The sequence below is a fragment of the Condylura cristata genome, unplaced genomic scaffold, assembly GCF_000260355.1.
Source record: "Condylura cristata isolate star-nosed mole 26May11 unplaced genomic scaffold, ConCri1.0 scaffold00006, whole genome shotgun sequence".
NCBI lineage: Eukaryota > Metazoa > Chordata > Mammalia > Eulipotyphla > Talpidae > Condylura > Condylura cristata.
The window spans coordinates 19,638,948-19,654,615 of NW_004567107.1; the positions used below are offsets into that span (position 1 = coordinate 19,638,948).

At 44.9% G+C, this 15,668-nt stretch overlaps 2 protein-coding genes across 2 annotated transcripts in view; one reads left to right on the forward strand and one right to left on the reverse strand.

The window, feature by feature from the left end:
- The window catches only part of ZNF462 (zinc finger protein 462), a 127,466-nt gene extending 115,139 nt beyond the window's left edge, over positions 1 to 12,327 (reverse strand). Inside the window, exon 1 of the mRNA XM_004677455.1 lies at positions 12,075 to 12,327. The gene's annotated coding sequence lies outside the window, so the exon portion shown is untranslated. The remainder of the gene's footprint in view (positions 1 to 12,074) is intronic.
- Positions 12,328 to 14,829: 2,502 nt separating this feature from the next.
- Positions 14,830 to 15,405, forward strand: LOC101637131. Its single transcript, XM_012721236.1, is given in 4 exon segments — positions 14,830 to 15,022; positions 15,025 to 15,081; positions 15,084 to 15,176; positions 15,179 to 15,405. Coding segments are annotated over 4 exon segments (501 nt in total). The 5' UTR covers positions 14,830 to 14,898.
- The last annotated feature ends 263 nt before the right edge of the window (positions 15,406 to 15,668 follow it).

Here is a 15,668-nt window from a genome sequence, read left to right on the forward strand (position 1 = left end):
TTTTTTTTTTTTTTTCCTTAACACTCACTGGAAGACACTGTGGCAAATGTCATGAATGAATTTGAGGGCTAGGGGGAATATTAAATGAAAAGCTCCAGTTCTATATTTCTCAGGTCTTAACGATCACATTATAAGTTGTTATCTTAAACACAGGTGACTCATTTTCCTTTTAAGACTATGCCACATGAAGTAAAAACTCTGTTCAAATGAATCATATTAAATCTACTAAACAGGACTATGTCCTGAGGAAAAGGACAATCTAGCCAATTTGGGGTTTGTATGCTTCCAGATTTTCATTTATTATGAATACTTTTCAGTCATCTTTTATTTCTTAAAATCTTAAAGATCTGTTTTTCTGTTGACACCAATACAAGCTCTATAATCTATGCTTGGTCACAAAAGCATAGACAAAATGACACTGACATTGACCTTCCACAAAAAGAGGTAACTGATCATGAGAGAGTTGCAAGAAGGGAAGAAGGAACAGGCAGGAACTCTGGGAGCACCAAAGTTTCACCACTTAGAATCTGCTTCAAAGCAGTTCACGAACAGGTACCTGGGTTGGGGTCAATTTTGATCGTTGTAGTTGATGTCTAGAAATGGGGTTATGAATTTAATTACCATGAAAGCAGCAATTGGGCAATCACAACCTAATTAAGCCCACTGCCTAGACTATCTTGTTTTTCCCCTAATAATCACATAACATTTAACACTTGCTAATTTCAGGGCCTGTGGGTGATGTTCATTTATTATTAACAACTACAGCCACTGATCAGAAAAAGGATGGGTAAGGTACGCAAACACTTGCGTTCACCAAGGAGTAGGGATGAATTTCAGGGACAGCTGACATCTGTTCAACAGTATTTACTTCTCAGCCACCACCCACGTACTTCCCCAGCCCCCCAAAAATGACTAATGAGAGACAAAGCCATAGGACATGGAGTGATGAGAACTTCCCGGGGACTGAGAATACAATTCGGCCTTCTTATTTACTTTGCATGATCTATGCAACATGCTTTTTCACATCACCATGGAATCTGCCTTTTAAAGGGTGTTTTTCTTTTCAATATAATGCCTGATTCTTCCACCAGGCCTGCCTACATCAATTATCCGATTTGGACACACTCTGGGCTCCTTTTCCTGCCCCACCCGCCTCTCAAGTTGAGGGTTATTCTCGCACTCAGGACTTCATTCCCAGCTGGTCAAGGATACCTTGACCCCATTCAGCTTCACTTTCTGCAAAGCAATTCCTAAAGACAGTAATCTCTTCAAAGAGTTAAGAGGAAGACTTAGAAAGAAGGTAAGGACTGGTTCTTGCTAGGCTGATCTGGGGGATTATCTTAGATGGCCAGGCACTAGTGACTGGGATCACAGCTTATGTTCCCTAAGACTGAGTAGAGTCCCTGTTACTCTTAAAGTAGACCGTCTACCTGCACAGCCACATGCTTTGTTATAGTTCAGTTTTATTCTATGAAACTATTTCATTCATTTTTTTCCCCTTAAGTCTTTCTGTCCATTAAAAGCCTTTATCTGGGGGAAAAAAAAAAAACAATGGTTGTAACAAGTCTGGTAAATAATGGCATGGACATGGATTAGTGCCAATGAGTGACTCTGTGGCCTCTTTAACCTATTTTATAAACAGGACACAGGCTTATGTTCCTAGAAAGATTTTGGTTGTGTTGTTGGGACAGGAGATTCCCCTGAACAGATCCAGAGTAAAATTAAGATTTTTAAAAACCACCACTAGTTGCGCTGGGGCTGAAGCGTCCACAGAGCAATTAATGCCCAACCGCCTGAAAAGCTACAGAAAAGCTACAGCCTGGGTATCTTAGGGAGGATTGGACCTGCTCCACCACCCCTTAGCACAACTTGTTACGCTACTGAGGGCAGTTGTGGTCATCTATGAACAGCAGCTTCCTTACTGTACTGAGATGTTTCAGGGAGAGGCAAATAAAACCAAAACATCCATCATGTCTCTGGGATCTAAACAGAGTACATGAAGATCACCAAAAGGCATGGGGGAGACTATCACCCATACTTTGAAAAGGATCTGGTCCAAAAACGACCATTAGACAGTAGAACTAATTTTCAAGTATGCCTGTGTGGCTTTTGAAAACATTTCATATGCTTACAGTAACCAGAGTCAAAACAGGTCACTGAGATTTTCCAAAGAGGCCCTAGGAAGGGAAAAGTAAAACATCTTCTCTACTTAGAACAAAAAAGTCACACAGCATAACTTTCTGCCATAGGTGCTCTTTGGAAATGTCCATGTGTATAATTACTTTACATTACTGAGCTTGATCCAGGATAGTTTTAAAAAATGCATTCTCTAAACGTTTGCCTTATGTGGTCCGGCCAATATCTCCTCTAGAACTCAGAAGAACAAAAAGAGGGTACCCGTTAAACACACTTTACTTTGTTAACCGATTACAATATGTTATATCTTTCATATCAACTAGTATATTATAATTAATTTTTCATTATGCTCAGGTTTCCTTCCAGAACACCAGGATATACTCCTCGCATAAGCAACTGGGAGAGATAAACCATCAGGAACATAAGCTATTAGCATACTAAGTAATAAGCAAGGCCAGTTCACACCAGCTGAGAACTGGGGAGGTACACCACCCAACCCCCTCTCCATGTGTGAGTCCCAGCTCCCTACTTCATAGCCCTATGACCTTGGGTGTAAATGACTTTACCTCCCCACACCTCAGTTTCTCTACCATAGGAATATTCACTAATTCACACTAAATGTTAAAAGACATTATCAAATGCTACTACTACAAGTCACTGCAGGAGAAATAGCATTTTGTTGAAGATTTGTGTGATCTACACTCTGTAGAGAGGAGTTGGAAGAATATTTTGATGAATACTCATAGTTATTCTTATTTGCATGAAGTTCCTACCCAGTATCAGAAGATACAATATTCAACTGACAGCAGAAGGGGAAAGACACTGAACTCTGACATTCTGATGAAAATGGGCTTTTTCCAACAGATGCCCTTTTCCCAGTTATCATTAGTAAATACTAATAAACAGTCAAATAGAAACCACTCCAGGTAAGCTTCTGGGTGATAAGATTTGTTACTGAAATCTTACCATATGTCTTGCTGGTCTCTGCCTTTAGCTATTAGCAGTTTGTAACCTTGTGTTCAAATTTCATCCCATAGAAAAGACCCCTAGATAGGGCCTACTAGGTTAAATGACCAATGCCTAACTGCTGACTAATTTCTTATAACACAGAGATGATGTGATTAGAGATTAGATGGCTAAACATTCTGGACCACAATGGCCTTAAGTTAGCTCTTAAAATGCCAGGAATAGACTAACAGGCCAGCCTGTGTCATCGGGTTCAAACCAAGGTATAATCATCCCACCCTGAACAGCAGGTAGTGTCACGGTCCATCCCCTCCCCCTCTGAAAGAAGCATGTCTTTGCTTTGCTTTTCTTCTGACACCCAGAGGGTAGCTAGCAAAGCTCTATGGATAACTCTAGAAAGGACTATCACATTTTCTGCCCATTAATAATTTAGCTATTTTCTACTGCGATCTATTCTCTACCTCACTCATTTCCTAGGATAACCTCCACGTAGGCCTAGAGTTAACCAGCTCCTTCAAGTTGCCATCTGACCTTCATCACAGAAGTCTCTTTGAAACCCCAAAGTCACATAAACTGTCTTCCAAGTCCAGTTCTATTTTTTTACAGTAAGAACTGACCAAAGAATGTGGCCCGAGCACTGGTCTTCATATTTCACATGCAATAAGTAGCACATTACCAAGTCATTTCCCACTTGCTTTATTGGTTTTTGCAAAAGCAATGACTTTTTTTTTTTTTTTTTTTACTGTAGGCTCTTCCCGGTGGACAGACCTCTTCTATTTTGATTTGTCAATCAATCCCCTCCCCCCTCACACACACTCTTCTCCTCCTTTTCCTTCTCCCATCCAATCTGTCTCTCTTTCCCAGCAAATTTCCACCACATAATTATGGCAATGCTTTAGCCTACTTTTCTGTTAGCTTAACAACCCTGTCTATTTTCTACTTGTGCTGATGCTACTGTTTGCTTTTCTGACGGGCTAATCCGTGCATCCTTTCAAGGCCTAACTTCCCCTACCAGGATAGCAGCTGGAGCCCTAATTCACAGGTGCCTTCCAAAGCTTTTCATTAGCAATAGAAATGAGATGGTTTAGAAACCCATTTCTTAATCTGCAGGTGAGTATTGGAACCTTTGTGCGGCAAACATCTTTCAAGTATCCCACATTGTGCCACTGCACAATTATATTCTGAGTAATAAGTGCAATGTTATAGGTACATTTGTAGTGTTAACAGGGAGAATGTTCCCTCAGAGGAAATCAGCCCCCACCCTTCTGTCTCTGACATTTCCCAGCTCAAGAGAGCAGCACTCAGCTGACAAGAGCAAAACTGAAGAATAATGACTTTACCTTCTTAAATCTGAACAGGGAAGAGAAGAATTCCAAAATTTGAAGGCCTCAGCTCGTGTTCTGGTTCAACTGGCCAGACGAGGGCTTAGGGAGTGAGCTTGGCCTTCCCCAGCTGGGCTCTGTGGCAGATAAGCCTCTCCACAAATCCTGGGCTTAATTACTTCTGACACAGTTGTCTGGCCTGGGCCTCCAGCCCCTTTTGTGCTCAAACCAATCTGAATCCAGAGGTAAGTCTTTGCTTACTCATCTTGGACAAATGCTTAATTTCCTACTAAGTGATCCTAAAACATTTTAATCAGGATCTATTGGTTCCTAGTAGAATTTTCCCCAAATTTCCTTGCAAGGTCTTCTTGGAAGCCTGGCAAATAACTTCCTCAGGCAAGCAGTCCTCATAGTCAAGTATTTATTTCTTTGAACAAGTAAGTACCAAACAACCTACCCTGCACCCCCAAAGCAGGCTATGCTCTTTGAATGAAGTTGGGGGCAAGACATGGACAGACACAGCAGAAGTATTTTATTAATATCCAGAAGCAACATGCAGGGAACTGAACAAGCAAACACATGAAAGCAAGGAAATCAATACCAAAATACCCATGACCTGGCACAGAAAGAAACCTTCCCTCCAAGAATAACTCAAGAAAAAATGTCTCCAGCTAGGAATTAGGCAAGAATGCTTTGAAGACACAAAATCATCTACCCAACAGAATTAAGACAATGCATCTGCAGTTGACCATACTGGTACCCTCCCACACCACGCCACTCGACCTCCGGTCTTCCTTCCCAAGACCTGGGAAAAACCAACTTTGTAGTGGAACCACACATCCAAAGACCAAAAACCTTATATATGTTTCAAGTGATAAGGACAGAAACCCTTAGAGAGTCGATAAATTTTGATAGTACTGCCAAGCAGAAAATGTAAATCCAAAGAGTTTCCAATTGCCTTTGTATTTATCAGTGGGTGCAGCTCTCCAAGACACACAGTTCCAGGGGACAAAAGATTCAAAAGAGCTTCCCAGTTGACTACAAATGCAATAGAAATTCATAAAAGCCCATTTGCTCTAGACTGGAAACTTCTCCTCCTGGGTCTTAGAAATAAATCCAGGAGACTGTTCAATTTAGGATTATCTTCTCCTCAGTGTCCCCCCCACCCCACCCCAACCAAAGGGTTTTTTTTCTTTTTTCTTCCTCAGTACTGGCATGCAAACCATGCTGTTTTAACTTCTTTCCTGTTCTCCCAGTTCTTCTGGAACATTTTATTTTCGACAGTCAACTCATTTGGAGGAGTGCCACACTGAGGTTCAACTGTTTACAGCGTTAACTGTGTTACTGCCAGAAGTCCACAGGCAGCCCTACCTTCTCCAGACTGCCTCCTGGATTAAGGATTCTCACTTTAGTTTGGAAGAAGCTTAGAAAATGTGGAAACTTCCAAGCATCACTCTTCTTCTTCACAAAATCACTTTCACTTGATCAAGAGGAATCAGAAGTGGCAACCCATTTCACTCTTCCTGAAGTGCTAGCCCATCTAATTCTCATGGTTAATTGCTTTTTCGGGATGATTACAAGGATACTGGGGAAAGGGAAAGAGCAGAACTTGGTCTCCGAGAGAACCCAGCTCCAAGAAGATACATGGAGGGCACATTTTTGGAAGAGTCTGAACTACTGGAAAATCACCAGTAATTGTTTTACTGGATTTCAGTCTCTTGGCCATTCATCAGGATTACAAAATGGCATCTCTGAGAGAAGCCAATTTAAATCTGTACCACGTTGCAAAATAGATCCTTGGAGTCCAATTGTGGGTACTTTTGTAAGTTGCAATAAACCCAGACCAACTTCCAAAGAAGGGCATTTGAAAAGGACTCCCAAGCCTTGAATGCAAGGACTACAGAGGAGAGTACAACAATTAAAACAAAAGCACAGCTACAACTCCCATAGCTAAGACCTGACTGAAAGTCACACAAACAAAATTGGCCTCTGGAGCATATCACTTCTTGAATGAAAACATGCTCAGCCCAGGACTCCCCAATATGTTCAAATCAACCAATAAGTATCAATACTCCTGCCCCAGGAGTATATAATTACAATTTCTCAGAGAGAGCCTGGCACTCTGGAGAGGACAGTTTCACAACTGCCCACAATCATATGCAGTGGGGTAGTGGAAAGGGCACTGGGTTGGGAGTCAGCTGACCTGAGCTCTAGGCCTGGCTTTGTTACAACTGAACTTTCTGACCTTGGGCAAGTCACTTCATGTCTTTGTGCCAGTTTCCTCTTCAGTAAAGTGCAAGGGGAGGGGGAGTTGAAGTGTTCCATCTTTCTGAGGGACCAAGCAACCACCTTCTGAAGTGGGAGTTCTGGCTGTTGAATATTAAGTAATGTTCATCCTGTATGGTGTACCTATCTGTCAAAATTTGAATGATGTGTACGTTAATTTCTACTTCAGAAATAATATCTTTTTTGTTCATTGCCCCCCTTCCCCCCCCCAAAAAAAACCCTCAGCTTAATCTCCCAGGTCCCTAAGAATACTTTTGTATTTCAATAAAAGCCTTTTCTTTTCCTTTCTTCTTCTTCTTCTTCTTTTTTTTTTTTAAGCAACCTTCCCCAAACTAAGACTTGTGCTATTAAAAGAGCTTAGAACTTCCCATTTCCTTGCTAGGGCTAAAATTAAACTGTCCATTCCTTAGGGCCCAACATAACATCTGCCAGATGTCTTGGCATATCACACAAGAAAAGGAATTTTCTTCTAGCATTATCTACTCTCCTCTGTTTTCTCATAATCAATTAATAGGTCACCAACACCCAGCTAATGTTTCTCTCAAAGCCACCAATTTCTTAAGTATGTGAATCTTACAAGACTCTCTCTCAATACTACGTGTGCTCTCTGTCTCTGTCTCTGTCTCTGTCTCTGTCTCTCTCTCTCACACACACACACACACACAGAGTGATTTTCCCCTCTCCCCTCCCAAGTTTACTGGCTGTTCGGGATAGACCTGTAAATATTTTCCCTCACTTTTAAATTTCCTTAGTTTCCATATGCCAATCATCCAATCATACAGGCATGTCAGAGCCTTTGCAATCTGAGACCATTATTTATATATTTCCTAATTTGTGACGGTGGCATTGTGAAATAGCATCTCTGTCCTCCAGTCATCAAGAAACATTTGATAGAGCTTTGTTAATGCTATCCCATGAGGCAGAGAACTACAAGTCACACCACAAGGAAGATAAATAAGGTCACTTTAACCAAGAAATCTCAACACCAAGGAAAATTTCAAGATAGATTAGACTCTATTAAACTCCATTGCACAGAAAACAAAACTTTTTCCAAGGCAACTTTACCATTCCTTTCTTTCAAGAAAATAGACCGCAAGTCCTCTAAGGTCCATTAGCAGAAGTGGATTTCTTCCTCCTACTATCTTCCAGAAGACTTATCACTGCATAGAGTATGTGGCTAAAGATATATACATATCTACATGTATATACATTTATAGCTATCTCTCTCCCTGAAATATATTAATTTGTTGGTCTAAAAGTCATTTCCAACTCCAAAGGGTAATAAAAAATAAACCCTTAGGGAATGTGCTCAAGTTATTTCTCATAAGTCTAATGTGAGAAATTATTATGGAATATGAAGACCCAATAAGAATCTTTCTTGTGAGAGTCTACACTACACTTCACATTCACATCTCCAAAATGATTTCTCTTTGTGATATACTAGACCCATGGGGGGTAAAAAGTTACTTTATCACTTGAGGACTCCGAAACAGAAAACTCTGACATCAAATGAGAATGTTCAGTTGACACCCTTTATTTCTCTCATGATGGTTTATCCAAAATACTTGTCACATTCAAATGTGTATGTCTAGAAAAATACAAGAACCCGTGTCTTTAATATCATGGTGCTTCCCCAGCTGGTGAAGGGTGTAAGAAATAGACATGCCTCTTAGGTAACCCATCACAACATATCCTCAAACTCCACAAAATTCCTTAAAGAACCTAAAATTTTTCCTCTCCAGAAAAGCACCAAACTATTTAAAAATTTGGTTGCAAAGGAAGAAATGTGATGATGCAAACTGCTAGACTGGCGACCAGTTTTTCATTTTTCTTTGCTACTGAAGTAAGTAATGAAATGATTGTCCAGGTAGCCGCAGGAAAAAAAAAAAAAAGGATTATCGTGGAAGTCTGCGTTAAGATCAACATATAATGTATTTATGTTTACATAAACACGTATGGTTAATTAGACACCAAATTATCTGGCAATTACTTTCCCAAATAACTCTTTTTATTCCATTGCATTTGAATTTCCCAGTGTAAACATGTAGCATCCATATATGCAAGAGCAAATTTAAATACAACACTGAGGATGTTCCACTTAAGAGCAAAAGTAATGGTATCAAAATATAACATTCAGAATGAGTAATAATAAAAGGTCTGATTTCAAGGAAGGCTTTTTAAAGTGCTCTTGGAGAGACCTAGATTGTTAATGAAGGATCAGAGATCTGAAAAGTATTCCTAAATAAACATATACATCAACTGAAAATTTGAAAATCATACATCTTCTGTTAAAAACAGTTTTACTTCATTGACCATGGGCAATTATCAGCTAAAGAACTATGCATTTTCCCTCTCCTTTCATACCCCTCAGAAGAACAATAACCCTCAATTAATGACACAACAGTTTGGTTTGAAAAATGTGATGTTGTCGTTTCCAGCATTGTGCACTTACTGAATGACACTGCTACCAGCTACTCAACAGAATATAATTACATCTGGAATCTAAAACCACTTCAATATGCACAAAAATACTGTAGACATAAAGACACAAACAAAAAAAATCTGATACATAATGAGAAAGCAAAGAATAAAACTGGTATAAGTCGCTCACCAACGTGTTCCTTATTTTCTGTTGAAGCTGGGACCTTTCTATATTTCTCCTTACTTGACAACAAGGTCCAATCAGTCTCCTCACAATTTATTAATTGGATCTGAACCTCCTCCAAGTTTTCATTCCACGGTGGAGCTCTCCTCACCTATCTTCAATAGTCCATCTAAAATTCTTCCAACATCTTCCCTCATCCTCAAGATGGCTACCTCACCTAATGGAAAAGCATCATCTTCATAGTAGGCTTTTATAAATTCCTCAAGCATTTTGGGATTTAGTTCTTTTACTGGAATCAATTACATAATTCTCTAGAACTAATCTGTGAAGAACTCCAGTCAATGTATGTGGACTAGGGTAGGAGTGGGTCCTTTCTTCAAATCACCCTTCTAAAATGTCTCCCTATAAGACTAATAAAAGCCTCTCAATTAAAAAGGTGAAGATACCTGGACGTAAGGTTTTCTCAACTGACATAATATTTGAAAAATTTGTTTCCATAGTGACATTGTTAAGAAGACATCTGGTATTTCTGAAGACTTACAGTACTTGAGAACACAGAAAAAATAGCAGGATGGAAGGGAAGGGGGAAAACAAAGGAACTAAAAGAAGGTCTAATACACAAATGGAACAAGCTGAAGAGAAATGGAGACCCTGGAGAAACTGGTGTCAGTCTTAAGAGTTCCTCTGAGGTCTTGCAGGATTTGTTGTTGTTGTTTTTTGCAGAAATCAAGCCAAAGCAGAAAATAAGGTCTTGCAATGCATCAAAACATGACAACCAGGTCCCAGAACTCCACAGTCTCAGCCTAAGGCCACAATCATCTTCACAATGAGGCAATCACATTGCCTGGTGACTTTCAAGAGACCTAGAGCAGCATAAAGTTGTGTGAAGACCTCAGAGGAAAATGTTTAAGGTTTTGCCTTGCCTTTCCTGAAGGAGGTCAAAATCTTTCAGGGACACTCAAAAGCTGAGAGAGAGAGTCCAAAAGTTTACTTTAAAATGGAAACAAACGCTTCAATAACTTGTGAAAGCACTCCTTTGGAGGATGAAAAATCTGAGCAGCCCTTAAAAGCCCCTCATTTCCCTTGCATAATGAATAGATAGTGAGGAACCACCACAAGATTTCCCCATGGAAGGGAGGAGTAGGCAGGCAAGCCTCCTCCTCCAGCCATCACCAACAGAGCTTCAAAATGGAGACATCCATAATTTTATAAACACTTCTCATCTCAGCTTTGTCTCCTGGAAACCCGCTCTCCTCCATTTTCTGGTGGAGTTACATGACACGGCTTACCTGACTCAGTTCCCAGCTTTCAACCAAACTAGTCACTTCCTCCCCAAACCTGCAAGCCACCTCCAGAAACAAAACCAAAGCAAAGCAAACAGCCAACACAGACACTCAGACACGGGCCCGAGAGCCCTGGGAGAAAGCCCCAACTGGTTGGTCTTTTCCCATCCCAGACGCGTGCTTAAAAATGAAACTTTTTTTTTTTTTGTAGGGGAGGAATATAAAAGGAACTCCAGGCAGCCTCCCTCCCTCTCTGTAGGTTAGAAGCTACAATGAAAAGAAAATGAGGGTTCCTTCAGGAATGGTGAAACGCCTGGAGAATGAACGTGAGAAGGAGCTTTGTGTTTTGGAGTCTGGACTGGAACCAAGGCAGACAGCTTGCAAATGGAGGACAGGGAGATAAAGAAAGGGAAAGAGAGGGACTGCTCCAGTGGGGGTCGGCTGCGGCGTCCCCTCGTGCCTGGAAGGAGGGCAGACCCCTGGGAACTGCACCAGGAGTGAGGCGACCCCCAGGTCCCTGCCTTCTTTTCTCCCTTCCCCAGAGGAGAGCCAAGCGTGTGTAATGGCTTCTCCTCTCCAGAAACCGTTGTCCTCCTCCACCAGGCGCTTCTGAACCCCCCAGCCTGGAGACAGCTCCTCAGCTGCTCCTGAACCTGTGCCCCCCCTCTCCCCCGGCCCGCGCCCCCCCACCTTCTCCAGCAGCACCGGCGGCTGCAGCAGCCACCCCCACCCCCCCAACACACACATCCCGACCCCACATCCCAACTTCGGGGAAAGAGATAGAGAGACAGAGAGAGAGCCAAATACCTGAGGAAGAGGGGGGTGCCAATCCGCACGGCTTTGCCATCAGGCGGGGGACAGGCAGACAGAGAGGGGGAAAGGAAGGAGAGGGACAGAAAAGAAAGAGGTCAACCCGCTCAGGTCGGGGCGGCTCGGAGCGCTCCCTCCTCTGCCCCTCGCTCGCTCCCTCTGGCTCCCGACTCAGGTCTCCTCGCCTCCCGCCCTCCGCCCCCCTCGCTGTCCCTACTCCAGTCCCCACTCTTGGAGCATCCGTCCTAAGCCTCCAGCTCTCTTCTCACTCATCTTTCATTTTCTCTTCTCTCCACAGAACTACACGAAATTAATTAAGCCACAGCGCTCCGCTCCCCCCAGCAGAAGGAGCAGCCAGCAGGAAAAGCACAGCCACCTCCACTGCCACCACCACCACCTTCTCCACCTCCTCTTCCTCCCTCGCTTCTCCTCCTCCTCTTCCTCCTCCCCCTCCTGCTCTCCCTCCTCCTCCACCCCCTCCTCCTCTTCTCTCTCGCTTCTTCTCCTCTTCCAACAGCCAGTCCATGCAGGGGACTTCCTCTCCTCCCCGCTCCACCAACCCTCCTCGGCCGAATGAATGAGCGCGTTTGTGCCTCCACCACCCGGCGCTCTCCTCCCCGGAGCACTCAGACCACCCGGAGGTGGTTGTTAATTGCAGTAACTTACAGAAGAAGCGTCCCGGCGCCGGGAGGTGTTTCGGGTTCTCCAGCCCCACCGCCTCCTTATCCTCTTTCTCTTTCTCCTCTTCCTGCTCGGGTTATTGTTGTGGAAGTTGTTTGGGAGTCTCATGTGCTTCTGCCGGGTCTCAGCAATGGAGGATCGCCATCTTCCCTGCCTTCCTCGGCTCCTCAGACTCGCTGCAGCTGCAGATGACCTGAGATATCCGTCTCTCTCCCTCTCCCTCCCTCCCTCCCTCTCCCTCTCTCCCCTCTCTCCTCTTCTCTCTCCTCTCCTCCCTCTCCCTCGCGCGCTCGCTCTCTCTCTCCCTCCCTCTGTGTCTCTCTCTGAATAATGAGCAACCAGAGGGAGAGAGAAAGCAAGACAGAAAGAGAGAAGGAAGACAATCTTCTGCCACACAAAACGCCAGAGCACCAGGGGGTGCGCGAAGCCTTTCTAATAACAACAACAACGTGCAGGAGAGAGGAAGAAAAAGGAAAGAAAGAAAGAAAGAAATGAGGAAAGGGCTGGGGGGGAGAAAAGGGAAGAATTATCCAAGAGCTGGAGAAGAGCAGGAGAAGCTGGAGGAGATGCTGAGGCTGCAGCTACTGTCCCCCTCCCGCCCCCCCTCCCCGCTGAACCCCCGAAGGAGGCAAGGTGGTTGCAAAGTTAAGGCTGGGACATTGTCTTTGTCACTCAGTGCAACACAGAGCCAGGCCAGTGAGATGCAAGTGGAGGAGGTGGCGGCGACGGAGGAGGAGGAGGTGGTGGTGGTGGTGGTGGTGGTGGTGAAGGAGGAGGAGGAAGAGGAGGAGAAGGAGGCAAAGGAGGAGGAGAAGGGGAAGAGGGAGATGAGATGAATAAAGACCTGCGGAGAAGGCGGTGCAAGGAGCGCGGCGGCCGGGCTGAGGCGTGCGCGCTCGCGTCCCGGAGGCGCCCGGCTGCCCCGGCCGGCTAAGGAAGCCCCCAGTGGGAACCCTGCCCCACCGCACATAGCGCTCCCACCATCAGCCCGGACCAAGCCCCGGCCCCAGAGGCTCCCTCACACCCATCCATCCAGAAGCCAATCTTCGCAAAGAACATACGTGGGGAACTAGAGGTTGCAAGTCTAAGCCCCGTTCAACCACGTGGGGCTTTTTAATCCCTTTCCAGCTTGCGGTGTGAGTATCTCCACTGAAAAGCTCAAATTGTCCATTACTGGCACGTATTTTGAAGTCTTCTCCCCACGAAATAAAGCCTCGTTGTGCATTTTATTTCTTTTCTGATATGGAAAGGAGGGATGGGGGAGGGAAGGAGCCCATCATTCCGAGCTTCGGAACCACCACTTTCTTTTCCTAACTTGTGAAATGTTTTGACGGCGCACCAAAAGAAGAGAGAAAAAAAAGCCTACTTAAAAAACTTTACACCCTCCAGCCCCGCGTTGTTTGCACTTTCTGGCTGATCATGTAAAGGCTACGAAAGTAACAATCAGCGCTCCTAATGATAAGGTGTCATGGTGTTGAAGAGAGGAGAGCCAAGATGAAGCTTTCACACCTTGAATTTTTATTTAGTGTAATTTCCCCCAAATCATTCTGAACTATCTATTTTGTAAAGGAGTGGGTTCCCCTACCTTTCTTCACCAGATCGAACGTCTCCCAAGGCGTTCATCTGATTGGGGGTGGGGGCGCGAGGGGGATACCTTCAGTATAGAAAGATCTATATAGCAAGTCAGGAGCAATTGAAGTTCAAGGACATGAACTGGTAGCACCATTTCTATCTCCCCCATCCTCGAGTAGGACATCAACAGCCTCGGGAGAGAGGAACACGCAGCGCGCGGAGCAGAGACCTTAATTAAAGTTTCTTTTGTCCGCGTCCGAATTGGGGGATGTTGCTGGATTCCTTTGCATAAGGGGAGCGCGCATCCGGCAGAGAAGGCGCGGCGTTGGGCATTCAGGGCAAGATTGCCCACTTTAATACTCACTCTCTACCCCCCCCGCGCCCCCCCCAACATTCCGGGAAGATATACCCATAAACCCATACAATAAAGAGGGAGGAGGAGACGCGCGCGGAGTTGGTTCCCATAGGATAGTGGGTTTTCATAAAAAGATCTGAGTCCTCCTTTTTCAAGATTTTTTCCCAATCGTTTATTCCTGGGCAGAATCTCTCACCCAGAGGCATTCTTTCACCCCTTTCCAGTCAACACTTCCTGCCCTTTTCTCCTCCAACTCACATTGAAAGCCTGGGAGCCCTAAAAGGGTGTTGATGGCGGGGGTGATAAATAAATAAATAAATGACACTCTACGCGTGCGGTGGAGAAGAAAGGAGGGGGAGGGGAGGCAAGGCGAGGAGAGGGAAGAGAATAAGTAGGGAGAAGAGAACAGGGAGAAAGGACTGAGGCGAAAGGGGAACGGGAGTCAAAGAAAGAAGAGAAAGAAGAAAGAAGCAGGACGGTAAGGCTCTTCGGGACTGAAATCCTGGCTTTGTGCAGAATAGGGAGGCCTCCCCCTTCCAGGTGCCTGGAGGGACCTAGGGAAGTCCTTCGGCCCCGAGCTCCTCCCCCCCACCCCCCCAGATCCCAGGGGTGTCAGAGCGCTGGCCGCAGTTCCCCCATAAATTCCTCGTGGCAACCGGAGGAAGCGCGCCAGGTCTCCGCCGTCCCTTCAGTTCCCCGGCTGATAATTTACCTCTTTGTCTTTAATAAAAAGCTGACTTTTTCTGTCAAGCTCTGCACCGGGAAAATAACAATCGTATTTCAGGTTGAAAGATCCTATTACAGCTGGGTTTTGGAGACAGTGATAAAATCTTCATCGACGTGAAGGTACCTTCAGGGTTGGCTCGGGTCGGAAGTCTTAAGATGGGGGCCGCCCTTCCCCCAGGGCAGGGACGGACGGAATCGGGCGGTGGGAAGGGAGGAAGAGGCGACGAGGTCAGAGGAAACCCAAAGCTTCTGGAACACCAAAGGGCTTCCCGCAGTCGGGGAATGAGCCCTGGGGAGGAGCCTTTCGCGAGAACGTGAGCGCGCCCCAACACGCCTCAGACTCATAAACCCACTTGGCAAAGACCCGAGAAGCGGCTGGCTGACCGACTGCAGTGAACTCAAGAAATTAACCTGCGCTACAATTAAACGGGCTACCGCCTTTCACACTCACCTCGAGAGACCGAGATAGCTCCCGAACCGGCCGCGGGGGGACCTGGCTCCTCCCTCCCGTCCCAGGAGAAGAGGACAAAAAGGGGAGATGGACTTGGAGATGGCCCCGCCCTTCAAACGCTCCAATCCTTGGAAACTAAACCTCCTCTCCAAGCCTCTACATCTACCGGGGACAAAGGCAGAGAGGAGATCCTGAGGCTGATGGGGAGATAGGTGGCTTCTCTTGTAGATGCACTGGGGGAAAGGTAGAATGGCGAAGTTTCCATCTCAAATCCGGATTGTCTTTAGAAGACCATCTTCTGGTTTAGAAGCGAATTGACTTCCCAAAGCCTCGAAGCGAACTATTGCAAAACTCCCTCCTAGCCTTGCTTTTTCAGTGTGGGAAGGCTGAAATTTCAGCTAATGATGCCACACATAATTTTCCTCGACTTTTTTTGGAGTCTCCAGTGCCTTAATCATCCAACTAAAATAACTGA